General features: G+C 41.0%; 1 protein-coding gene across 6 annotated transcripts in view; it reads left to right on the forward strand.

Moving 5' to 3' along the window:
* The window catches only part of REPS2 (RALBP1 associated Eps domain containing 2), a 220,926-nt gene that overhangs the window by 148,169 nt on the left and 59,153 nt on the right, over positions 1-13,604 (forward strand). For 3 of the 6 annotated variants that reach the window (XM_039233865.1, XM_039233866.1, XM_039233867.1), the window contains 2 exons: positions 5,229-5,290; positions 7,060-7,152. In XM_039233865.1, the coding sequence (XP_039089796.1) occupies positions 5,229-5,290; positions 7,060-7,152 (155 nt within the window). The remainder of the gene's footprint in view (positions 1-5,228; positions 5,291-7,059; positions 7,153-13,604) is intronic. The other 3 variants (XM_039233868.1, XM_039233869.1, XM_039233870.1) reach the window with 1 other exon arrangement.

Here is a 13,604-nt window from a genome sequence, read left to right on the forward strand (position 1 = left end):
AGTCAGCACAAAGCCCGAAGCGGGGCACGAACCCACGAACCGCGAGATCATGACCTAAGCGAAAGTCAGACGCTTAACCGACTAAGCCACCCAGGCGCCCCTAATCTGTCTCTTTGAGATTAACTTTTTCTATTTTGATTGCTCTACCTTAGATTAGAAGTTTTTCTGCAGATATATGATAATACGTCATCTGTTCTATTTAAGAAAGGGGGTAGGGGTGCCTGGGTGGCTCAGTTGGTTAAGTGTCTGACTCTTGGTTTTGGCTCAGGTCATGATCTCATAATTTGTTGGCTCAAACCCCACATTGGTCTCTGCGCTGTCAGTGCAGGGCCTACTTGGAATATTCTCTCTCTCTCTGTCAAAATAAACTTTAAAAAAAAAAAAAACAAAGGGCGTAAAACTGATTGGTTTATGTGGGTAAACGGATAGGACTTGCCATCTGTGGGTTTCATGGTAGAATGATATGACTTGCTGGAGATCTCTTGATGTTGGTATCGAGATCTTCCTTCTTAGCTATTCCAGTTCCCTGGAGCACTTCTTTCAATCTCTGGATACAAAAGTTTGAGAGCAGAGAGGAACTGGGTTGGAAGTCTCAGCACCCGGAATGCATACGTTTACTAGATCTCCCTGTCTTCAGCATGGCCTCATGCCTTCATCTGGGCCAAGTGTCCTCCCTGGAGAAGAAAGTGACTTCTGTCCTTGTGCTGGAGTGGGAAACATGCTGAAAATATGCAGAACGTGGGAGAGAAATCTTAGGATCTAACTGCTTCGATGAATCATGGTCCTTGGTTCGTTCTTATATTAGTTCAAATAGATATTTGTTGGATACTTGTTACTTTCTGAGCTACTGAGGTGAGGTAGGGGTAGGGCGTGGATAATACAGGTAGAAGGGACCACAGGAGCAAGGATCCCGAAGCCAAACACTGCAAGAGGTTTTGCTGGAACCTCATCTTCAAGGGTATTGTGAAGGTATGCACTTCTTCTAAAGGGTAGGAAAGAGGATTCACTGTTAGTTAATTTTCTTTATTTTTTATTGTTTTCTTCATTTTACCCCTGCTTCCTGAGGAGTTAGATGTCACCGATTCTTGAGAGTCCTGGGGGGCTTCTGTGGTACAAATTGGTTAGTCTCTACTTTTTCTCCTGCTGATTTAGCTATCAGCCACTCATCTATTTTCCTAGTTCCAGATTTAAACAAGAACATTTAAGCAGTTCTTTTCACTGTTAGTGAGGTAAGAGTGAGATTAGTTGCACATACTCAAGTTACTATCTATACTCAGAAGTCTTACTATGGGACATTTAATAAAATTCAGGATAGTAAGAAACTAGGAATCCTATAAGCTTATAGTTTCAAGTGATCGAGTTGATAAGTGCCTTCAGGTTTCTGGCAGACATAGTAGAGGAGGAACTCACTTTCCACACAGAGCCCAAAGTATTTCTACAGTTCAGTTCCAAGGAATATGCATTCAGAGTCAAAAGTTGCCAGGCACTTTAGGAAATAGACCACCAGGAGAGATGGATAGCAGGAGCAACAAAATAGTAGTAAATGCAAACCCCTCAGACTGTGGGATTATCAGACACACACTGTTACATAAATATGTTTAATAGTTAGAAAAAGAGGAGATGAAGAAAATGAGTACAGAGCCAAGAAATTCTAAAAATTAGAAAAAAACCCTTTGAAAAAAGATCAAATAGAACTAGAAATGAAACACTTAGTCATTGAAATAAACCTAAAGACTGGATTAACAAGACATTAAGTGCAACTGAAGAGGGAATTGGTCAATGGAATGGTAGATCTTAAAAAAATATCCAGAACACAGCACAGTTTAGACAAAGAGCCTCCAGAAGGAGAGGTAAGAGAAAATGGCAGAAAGACAATATTTGAAGAAGCACTCAATTTCCCAGAGTGAATGGCATGCCACATGGTTCACAAATTCCTGTGAAGCTCAGTAGGTGTTGAAAGAAAAAGAGGACGACGAGATAGGCAGATTCAGCGTCAAGGTTAGTACAGTAGAACACTCAAGAGATAGACTACTTAACAAAAAACAATGATTCTATAGACACCTGACTTCTCAGCAGCAGCAATGGAAGCCAGAAGACCATGAAATGTTATTTTTAATGTGCTGCGAGAGAATAGCTGTCCATCTAGAGTCTGTACCCAGGGAAATAATCTCTCAAGAATGAAGGTAAAATAGACTTTTCAGTCCCACAAACTGAGTAAGCTTGCTGCTAACAGACTGTCAATGAAAGAAATTGTAAAGGATGAATTTCAGATGAAGGTACTATCATAAGAGAGATTGTAATGGAAATTAGGAAAATTGTAAAACTGAATGAGAGTATATCAGAAACCTGTGGTCTTGGAAAAAAATTTGCAACACTAAATGCTTATGTTAGAAAAGAAGAAACACTGGAAGTTAATGAGCTAAGCAACTACTTTTAAGCTAGAAAAAGAACAATAGGATAAGCCCAAAGAAAGAAAATGCAAGGAGATGAACAGACATTAATGAAACAAAGGAAGCAGGCAATATAGAGGCTCAGGAAAGTTTTTTTTTTTTTTTAACAGTAATAAAATGGACAAATGTCAAGTGAGCTCAGTTAAGGGAAAGTAGAGTGCTGATAAAAGTGGTATTAGGAATAGAAAACAAGTTACCTGCACAGAGATTAAGAGGCACAGAGGAGGGTGTAGGAGCTCCTTTATGGCAATAAATATAAACATTTAGACAATAAATGTCTAGAAAAATAAAATTTATCAAAACTGACGTAAGAATTAGAAAGCCTGAATAATCCTGTAACAATTAAAGAAATGAAATCATTAAAAATCTTGTTTGAAACAAAACGCCTGGCCCAGATAGTTCTGCTGGCAAGTTTGACCTGACATTCAACATTAGTAACAACAGCAATCTTTGATCTTACACAGCCTGTTCCAGAGTCCACACGGGGAACATTTTCTGGCCAAGTCAGGCATAACAGGCAGCCATATAGGAAAGGAGACTCACTGATCACAGTCTTATTTATGAATATGGTTGGCAAAAATCTTAAGCACAATATTAGTCAACTAAACTAGCAGATCTAAAAGCCTGACCAAGTTGGGATTATCCTAGGTTGGCAAGGGTGCTTTCCTGTTTAAAAATGTATAATGTAATTTATCATATTAACTAATTATCAGAGGAAAAATCATACCATCTCAGTGGGTGGAGATGCAGGTTTGGTTAATATTCATCAACAAATTATCATTAAAAAATAATAGGTGGGAATTTTCATAATCCAATAAAGCGTTTATATAAGAAACCTATGGCAAATATCATACTAATGGTGAAATAGTGACAGCCTTATCTTTGAGATCGAAAGAAGGTAAGAATGCCCATATGACTATTACAAGTCAACTTTACAGTAGATGTTCTAGCCAGGTAAGATAAAAAACACAAGATAGGTAAAGGTACTGAAAAGAGGAAACAAAATTACTGTTCGTGTTTGTAGGTGATACGGTTTTATCCGAAAGTATATGCAGAAACACCCTCATACCATCTTTTATAAAGATAGGGCGTCTGTTTTTTTAATTAAAAAATTGCACAAATGAAATGAATCATACCCGAATTTGGATGTGTAGGTCCTGTATTTACTACACTAAGCAGGGACAGCAAGACACACAAGTCATCTGCTTGATTTCCTGTCTCTCAGGAATCACCGTCTTTTGTTGCTTGATTTCCTAGTGTCTTGAAAGCTGTCCTTTTCTGTGTTTTGTTCTACTGTTTAAAACTGTTGTTTCATACAAAAAAAACTTGTGTGTTTTTGGCTGGTTCAAATGGGAGGGTAAATCTGGTCTTTGTTATTCCCTCTTGGCTGGAAACAGAAGTTAGTTTAATTAAGCGGCTTATGGTTTCTTAGGCCTCTTTCATTAATAAAGGGTGATCTTAACATGCACTGGTTCTGGTGCAAGGCCTTTCCTTTAAAAGTACATGTAGATTTTAAAAATTTTGTTTTAAAAGAAGCTGGTAATATGAAGGCCCAATCCTAAGGACCTTTAGAGCAGAGGCCCTGAGTTGGATAATTCCTGAGGCATTTGTTATTGAAGACTGTTCAAAGTTTCACCACCACTGGAGTTTCGACTCGCTGATGTGTTTCATAAATTTTAATGAAAGACAGATTGAGAGAAGTCATTGATGGACCCACATGGTTGTACCATATCCGTGCACTGGCTCAGAATGCAAATCTCTATGAAATTACTCTTAAGTTACCTTTGTGGAAAGCCCCAAACTCCATCTTCTGGTTTGTCTGATCCAGCTAGGTCAGATCCAGAGTGATTTACAGAAACTTTTATGTTCTTGGCACATTGCTATGATTTATTTTTAAGTCACAGAAATTGTCCAAATATTAGAATACATATTATAGAATTGCCAATAAACTATGTACAGTTATATGGAGCACGGTGTGCTTTTTAAAGGAGTTTGTAAAGAATATGGTTTAACTTGCCAGTGTGTGATAAACTTATTTCTTGTGTGTGATTATGGACTTGATTTATAATTCACTAGCAGATGTTAATTTTCGTTCAGTTATAATTCAGACATTCTTGACTTAAATTTTCTCTAGATCTCACAAAATTAAAAAAATTAAACTGAAACTTTTGTTCAAAACATCCTTCAAATGGGGCCAGATTATTTTAGAAACAGGTTTTCTTATTTCTGCTAATAAGTATCAGGGAGAGAAAAGGCAGTTGAGATCTTTGAAGGATCTGTAAACATCATTTTAGTCTGTCTCTTTAAGCGTCGCCTGCTGCTGTCGGACCCACTTGCTTACAGGAACTCTGGCTCCCTTCATTTCTGTAACCTCCTTGCTGAGCTAATGAGCAGTGTAATGGCCAGGAGAGAGGGAGAGATATTAGAGAAACCAAAGGGCCTAGATGATTTGAAACTAAATAATTAACATCAGAATAATGAGGGATTGACTGCCTTTCCCATGCTGGGTTCCAGTCCTTTGATCAAAGGGTATCTTTTCCTTACTGTTTTATACTGTCTTAATCACAACAGCCTATATAAATAATTGGATTTGGGGAAGGTAGGATCAAAATGAAAAAGGGATTAGAAATAGCACGTGCTTTTTTTTTTTTATTAAGCCTTCAGATGGATTTTAATAACTTAAACATGTTAACTGCAATTGTTATTCCTAGTTACGAAGTGGAGGGGTATTTTGTTCTGTTTTGGGGAATTCTTAACAGTATGTGTTTTTCTTTTCAGCTACTAAGTCAGGATTGTTACCTCCACCGCCTGCGCTCCCTCCAAGACCTTGTCCATCACAGGTAGGAGACAGAAATTGATTTCTGTGAACCGTTTGGTGCTACAGAAGTTGTCCTCTCACTGTACCTCCTTTGCAAGGGTTGATAGCCACAGTACTGGCTGCTCACATTTCCAAGATGACATCTGGACAAGGAGAGCAGAGAATGGTTGAATTTCTTTTTATCCAGCCAGTCCCGCAACCTCACATAGAAAAGGGAAAGTTTCCTCAATAAAGCAACCAAAAAAATATGTACTAGTTCACCTTTGGCTGTAGAGGATTGCGTCTTGTTTTCGCATAGAGAAAGGAGAAGAATGGGTCTCTCTAGTTGGGGGTGGGGGACATGGCTTTTTTGTATAGTATGTACAGCCTGGGTGTGTATATTTTCATCAGTGTTTTAGGAGCTGTGTTAATTTTGCATCAACTAAAAATAAATGGCCATCACCATGGTGTTAGAACTGTGGTTTGGGCCTTCAGTGCTTTCTTTAGGTTGGTATTTTCCTTTGGAATAATAAGCAGAAACAGCAGGAGTTGGGAGAGTGTGTCACCAAAATCTGTTTCACCTGTGAATGAATTCTACCTTACTTCTGTGTGCTCCTTTGGCCTTACTCATCAACACTCCTTGTAGAGTGGGAAATGAGAAGTAAGCAGCAAATCTGTGGAATGTGCTACGGGGCACTACAGGTCCTTTCTTTCATTAATTGCTGCTGAAGAAACTTCCTATCTTAAAGGCCCTCTCTAACTTTTGGCAGAAGGTGTTGGTCCAGAGCATACTTTCCATATGCCACGTCTTAGGATCCGCTGAGTCTCTGAAGCCACTTGAAACATTTGCTTATCCTTCTTTTAGAGAAAGAGATCATCTTTAGCATTCACTCAACCTTGAGGTGCAAACACAGTGAGGTACTGCTTTTCTGCCTCATTTTGAAGGGGAATTAAAAGCCCTGTTCTTCCTGACTCACATGTAAATGAATGAGAACCCCCTTTCCAATACTCTAGGATTGGCTCTAAAACCTGTTGATTAATCAGTTAACAAGTATTCATTGAATCCCTGTTGTATGTCCAACGGCAAGCTTCAGTTCCATTCTGAGCTTTTCCCTGGTTATAATTTCTGCTCATTTAAATTATTCTGTTTAATGAGCACCTGTTGTGGTAAGTGCTTTCAGTGCATTATTTAATCTTCACAAAAATCCTATGAAGTAGGTGCTAATATTGCTTTATTTTTATACAGATGAGGAAATTGAAACACACAGGGGTTAAGCAAGTCAGCCAAGGTGACATAGCTAGTAAATAGGTAGAGTCAGCTCCCCAACCAAGGTCCATCTCCTAAAGGTCCTCCCCGTCACTGCAGCCGCTGTGTATGTATACAGTGAGACGGTGATCTCTTGCATTGCCAGGTAAGGCTTTCACCACGTCCTTCTGTGGAGGACCAAGATGAGATCCAGCTCCCGATCGGCACTGATAGCAAACCGGGACTTTGTCACAACAGAAGAGTGGGCATTCAGGGGGCGGTTACCCAGCAGCTGCTGGTTTCAAACCGGGGTTTGGGACCCACCTGGAGGAATGCGTGGAAGACCTGTCTGAAAGGGCTTTTGTGACCAACGTCCTTATCTTCTACCGCACACGTAACAGCAGTCACTTCCCAGTTGTGACATGTGTTGCTGCTATCAGCAGGCCTCATCTGACCTGCTTCAGTGGGCTTCCTGCCTGCCTGGGAGCTTAGTGCCGAGGATCTGATGCGGGGCTGGGAATTCTCAAGTCACTGTTAATGAATGAGACTGCTTCTTTGTCTACCAGATTTCCCATCTCAGGGTAAACAGTAAGCGCAGTGCTCAGCCCAGGCCTCCAACTCAGCTGCCTAACTATGGAGATTTCAGACTGCAGAAACAGGTGTGTAAGAAATGCAGGCAGAAAATCCCTTCGCCACTGACCTCCCCCTGCTCTCCCCTTTTCCTCTATAGGTGGGACACACACATTCAGCAGAGGAAGTCCTGGGTACTGAACACATGATTGTATTTAGTCTTCGTGCAGTGTCAAATTCCTAACGGCCCTGGGAGAGACTCCCCTAACCACTTGGATGGGGCACCTGTATATTCTAGTCTTTCCCAAACTGTTTGTGATAAAGTGTCTTCTGGGAGACATTCATAGGGCTCGGTGGTAAGACAGATTTGCAGGCTGCTGCCTCGGTCCCCATTTAGGGAGATTCACAGTGTGTAAAGGCTCATTGAAGGGTTTGGAGTCCTACAGTAAAAAAAAAAAAAAAAAAAAAAAAAACCTGGTCAATTTTGGTAAAGCTTGCAATTTCCCAGTGATGATGACCATTCATCTCTTCATTTACAAACACTTACCAGTATCCTGAGGGCTTGGCGGTTAGGAAACATTATTATACACCAGCCTTAAAGTATTGGTAAGAACATTTCCAAACCTTTCATCTGTCACTTCCTCTCCATATTATGTAATTAAAGTTAAATTTTTAGGGGCACCTGGGTGGCTCAGTCGGTTAAGTGTCCGACTTTGCCTCAGGTCGTGATCTCACGGTTTGTGGGTTCGAGCCCCACGTCGGGCTCTGTGCTGACAGCTCAGAGCCTGGAGCCTGCCTCAGATTCTGTGTCTCCCTTTTTCTCTGACCCTCCCCTGCTCACGCTGTCTCTCTCTCAGAAATAAATAAAAAAACATTTAAAAAAAGAAAAAAAATTAAATTTTTATACTTAGGCTAGTAGTTTTCCCTAGAGGAGTTGAAAATGTGAAAGAAAGTTTACTGCACGTTAGCTTCGGGTTTCAGATTGTCATGTTTTCAGTTGTGTTTTCTTATTTGCATTTCTGTTCCTTCTTGGTTACTGTCTCATGAGGTCATATTTACCACTTCACAGCAAGCTTTATTACAGCAAATCTTAAGCACCCCAAATTCGTCTTTTGTGCTGTTAAACACATTTTTTTGAGTGTTCCTTGTTATATATGGACAATTGGCTTGACTTTGGGAAAACATTTATACAATACTTAACTACAGAGACTTTTTATGAGGCATAAACTGTAGTACGTAGGGGGAGAAACAAGGAAGCTTGGTTATATATATATATATATTTTAAATATTTTTATTTTATTTCTAGGATAGAGAGAGACAGCGTGAACAGGGGAGGGTCAGAGAGAGGGAGACACAGACTCTGAAACAGGCTCCAGGCTCTGAGCAGGCAGTCAGCACAGAACCCGAAGCGGGGCTCGAACCCACGAACCGCGAGATCATGACCTAAGCAAAAGTCGGACGCTTAACCGACTAAGCCACCCAGGCGCCCCGGAAGCTTGGTTATATTTTAAATCTTTTATTTATAGCTTAAAAAGATTTTTTTTTAATATTTATTTTTGAGAGACAGAGTGTGAGCAGTGGAAGGGAAGAGAGAGAAGTAGACACAGAATCCACAGCAGGCTCGAGGCTCTGAGCTGTCAGCATGGAGCCTGATGCGGGGCTCGAACTCCCAAACTGAGAGATCAAGACCTGAGCTGAAGTTGTGTGCTTAACCGACTGAGCCACCCAGGCGCCCCTATTTATTGGTAGCATTGAGAAGATATTAAAAAGGATTTGGATTTAAAATTTTCATATTATTTAACTTGATAAATGGGCCAGACTAGATTATCATCAACAAGAAAACATTCTGTTCCCTAAAAAGGAACACTGTTTAAAAACTATGTGTCCAGTGATGCCCTTTGAGGTTTTAAGTATGTAAGAGAAGAACGCTTGTACGTTTGCAGCTGTGCGCACAAAGGTATATATAGATCATTTTTACATATGCCAAAAGCGTTCCTTTTATCAAATGAGAGGGAGAAGGTATAGGTTTTTAGCATAAAATGCAGTTTCACTGGCCCCTACTTCTACTAAGTACCAGTATGATATGAACATCTGGATTAAGTTATACAAATGGGGCCCTGGAGTTAGGAAAAGGAATAAAATCAAAGAAACAGATCTTTTTATTTTTCATACTATAGGTAAGCTCAAGAGAGACCATATGACTAAGAATCAAATGGGTTGTTCCGTGTTTTCTTGGGGTCAGGCTAGAGACAGGGCATGGTATCTTGGCTCAGCTCGGAAGAGGTGACACGTTTATTTTTTTTAAAGACTGATTCATCACATAAATGACTAAACAGCAATTAGAGTTAACTGTTTCATGTGGAGCAGCGTTAAAATGAGAGTTAAATTTGTATCTCACGCTTGGTCTGCATAGAAAGTGAGTAAAATGCCATCTGCGGAGTGGCTTGTCCTGTAGGTCAGTTCTCTGCTAAGGGCCTGCTTGGTGCTCCAATAATTAAATACCTTTCATAGTATTGATTCCATGCCACATTTCTTCTTCTTTTTTTTTTTTTTTTTTTAACAAATAGTTTATTGTCAAATTATTTTCCACATAACACCCAGTGCTCATCCCCAAAGTGCCCTCCTCCATGCCCATCCCCCCCTCCCCCCCACATCCATCAGTCCTCAGTTTTTGTCAGCATTCAAGAGTCTCTCATGGTTTGCCTCTCTCCCTCTCCCCCACCATTTCCCCCCTTCTTCTCCCCCTTGGTCCTCCGTCAAGTTCCTCCTAATCCTCCTATACGTGCAAACATATGATATTTGTCCTTCTCTGCCTGACTTACTTCTCTCAGCATAACACCCTCAAGGTCCATCCACGTTGCTACACATGGCCAGATTTCATTCTTATTGCCATGTAGTATTCCATGGTATAGATAAACCACATCTTCTTGAGCCATTCAGCTGTTGATGGACACTTAGGCTCTTTCCATGTTTTAGCTATTGTGGAGAGTGCTGCTATGAACATTGGGGTCCATGTGCCCCTATGCCTCAGCATTTCTGTATCCCTTGGGTAAATTCCTAACAGTGCTATTGCTGGGTCCTAGGGGAGTTCTATTGGTAGTTTCCTGAGGAACCTCCACACTGTTTTCCAGAGGGGCTGTACCAGTTTACATTCCCACCCACAGTGTAGGAGGGTGCCCGTTTCTCCACATCCTCGCCAGCATCTAGAGTTCTCTGATTTGCTCATTTTAGCCACTCTGACTGGCATGAGGTGGTATCTCAGTGTGGTTTTGATTTGTATTTCCCTGATGAGGAGGGATGCTGAGCATCGTTTCATGTGTCTTTTTCCATGCCACATTTCTTATGGCAATAATCTTTCTAAAGAAAAGAGGTTTTTGTTTTTTGTTTTTTTTTTTTTTGGTACACGGTAATCTTTTCAGTTTTATATTAGCACCACATTTGATGAATTGGGACTCCCTATAGACTAATGACCTCAGAATTTTCCTATTTATACCATGAATGTCTCATAACGGCAGGTGCTTCTCATTGGCAATGTAACAGGTACGAAAATAGCACTGTGGGATGAACGCACTGGGGAGGGAGCCTTTGATGGATACTTTTAAGCTTAGAGAGACTGAGAGGGCTTCATGGAAGGGCTGAGATGACCAGTGAAATGAGTTTTAAACAAGAACTTTTCTGGCAGCTGAAGGGTTCATAGCATTACTGTAGAGAAAAAGCAAATGCAAGGAAACACGTGTGCAAGAGAGCCCCATGTGTTCGAGGAACTGTCTCAAATGCAGAAGCTAGATTTTAGGGGAGAGAGATTCAGTGTTTAGAGGTGGAAATGAGGAGCCAGCGGCCTGCCTGCTTGAGTCCCTGTGGTACCAGAGCTGGGAGAGAGGAAGGGGCCCCTGACAAGAGAGTTCTGTTGGGGACGCAGTCCCTGAGGGGAGAGCATAGGGCATCATTTAGCCCAGTGGTACTCACCCTTATGCACAGTGAGATCATCTGGGAGACCTTTAAACCTACTGATGTCTGGGTCCCACCCCCAGGTATTTTGTTGTTCGGCGAGGCCCAGGCATTGGGAGTTTTAAGAAGCTCCCACATGATTCTAAAGTGCAGCTAGGATTGAGAAACACTGAATTAAGGCAAGAGAAGGAATGTTCAAAGAAGTTGAGAATCTAGGGAATTTGTTGATGGTATGCTCTGAGTCTTTTTTTAAAAATTTATTTTGAGAGAGAGAGAGAGAGAGAGAGAGAGAAGATCAGGAGAGAAGAGAGAGAGAGAGAATGAGCAGGAGAGGTGCAGACAGAGAGGGAGAGAGAGAATCCCAAGCAGGCTCTGCACTGTCAGCGTGGAGCCCGATGCAGGGCTCGAACTTACGAACCATGAGATCATGACCTGAGCCGAAACCAAGAGTTGGATGCTTAACCAACTGAGCCACTCAGGTGCGCCGCCCCCCACCCCCCCACCCCTGGCCTTGGCTTTTTTCTTTATCAAATTAAAACTCAGTGGGCATACATCAAATATCATGAGATCTTTTGCTATAATACATGCAGATGATCTCATATAATGTACATTAGTCTTCAAGTCACCTTAATATATTGGCTGTTTAGATAAAGCATATTTGTGAACTTTCAAAGATTACAGCATCACCATTTTTGCTTGTCAATATATAAGTTTAGTATATGTCAAGAGACATTTTTCTACTTATTCATAAATTAGAAACTTAGTAATTATGCTGAAGAGAACTTATAAACATATCACCTAAAATGCTACCTTCACTTTCTTCCAGAGTGTTACTCTGTTCTGTCGTACAGTGCACGCTGAAGATGAGCTAAAAATCACAGAATGTTAATGAGTATTTGTTTTAATTAAGAAAAGAAGATCTAGGCCCAGAAATTTTCTTCATCAGTGATGATGGAAGGACATAGAGCTGTAGAATACTGTATGAGTGTGTCTGTGGTCTGATTCTTCTCCTGACTGCCCTGTAGCTCTGTAGCCTTGTGGGAAGTAAGCACATTTGTCTCACAGACCTACTATTGCTTCTTCTGTAAAATGTTAAGATTAGATAGATCCTTCTCATGCTTAAGGTCTCAGATTCTGTGTTGTATTCCTTTGTCCAAGAAAAATTTTGTTGCAAATACAGTTAAAACATTATAAAACCCAATTGAGGACAAAAGATGGTTTAGACTAATTTCTCCCTGCTTCCCCACACTGCTAAGGACAACTGAAAGCCCTGGACGTAATAAACAGAAAGAGGACTTTGATGTAAACAGGAAAGCGGACAGGCTAGGGCCCTAGGACTTGAGGAACGGCATGGCAGTGTGAGTTGCCTGAGGTAAAGAAGAAAATCTCCCATATATCCCGGACTGGGTACTGGAGAAGCCTGCAGCCTGGAACTGCCAACACATGCAGACCAAAAGAAAACAAAGCCTTGAGGAAAGACTACTGTGTAGCCAGAGGACTGGGAAGGGGGTAGCCCAGCTCAATACAAACCTTTTTGACAGCACCTGCCCTACACCAGCCAAACACCATGGGTGCCTGTCCCTCTGGTGTCATCAGAGACCGATCTCAAGAGTTTGGTCTCTTGTCCCTCACCATACAGCCTGCAGTGATACTTTCCTAGCTGGCAAACATGATTTCAGCAGAGACCAAAGGGGTCTCCTAACCCTGATCTGATGGCATCAGGGTGGCCTCGGGAGGCACTTTGTACCCCCTCTCCCCCAGACAATGTCACCATAGACATTCTCAGATAAGCAAAAACTCAAGGAGTTTGTCACTAGTAGACCTGCCCTATTACAAATGCTGAAGAGAGTTGTCCAGGCTGAAATGAAAGGACAGTAGACAGTGTCCTTTATACCTCGAAGCCATAAAAAGAAATGCAGAATGGTGAAGGTAGCTACATTGGTGAATAGAAAAGCTAGTAGGGTTGATTCATAGCTCATCTTTTTTCCATAAGATTTAAAATAAAAGTGCTTAAAACAATAATTATAGATCTATGTCAATGGGCACACATATATAAAGATAAAATTTGTCACAATAATAATATAAGGAGTAGCAGGGCTATAAAGGAATAGAGTTTTTGTATACTTTTGACACTAAGTTGGTATTAATTCAAACTTGATTTTTATAAAGTTAAGACATAAACTAATCCTGGGGCGCCTGGGTGGCTCAGTCGGTAAAGCGTCCGACTTCGGCTCAGGTCATGATCTTGCGGTTCGTGGGTTCGAAACCCGCATCGGGCTCTGTGCTGACAGCCAGCTCAGAGCCTGGAGCCTGTTTCAGATTCTGTGTCTCCCTCTCTCTCTCTGACCCTCCCCTGTTCACGCTCTCTCTCTCTCTCTCTCTCTCTCTCTCTCAGAAATAAATAAAACATTAAAAAAAAAAAGACAAACTAATCCTTAGGAAAAAAAACTAAAAAAGATAAAAAGTATGAAAGTGAGAAGGTAATAAAAATGACATACTAGGAAAGAGTCTGTTAATCATAAAAAGAAAAGTGATGGAGGAACTGAGGGCACCAAACAGGTGCAAGACATAGAAAACATGGCAAATGGCAGAA

The sequence above is a fragment of the Hyaena hyaena genome, unplaced genomic scaffold (genome assembly GCF_003009895.1).
Source record: "Hyaena hyaena isolate Hyena2069 unplaced genomic scaffold, ASM300989v1 scaffold_80, whole genome shotgun sequence".
NCBI classification, from domain to species: domain Eukaryota; kingdom Metazoa; phylum Chordata; class Mammalia; order Carnivora; family Hyaenidae; genus Hyaena; species Hyaena hyaena.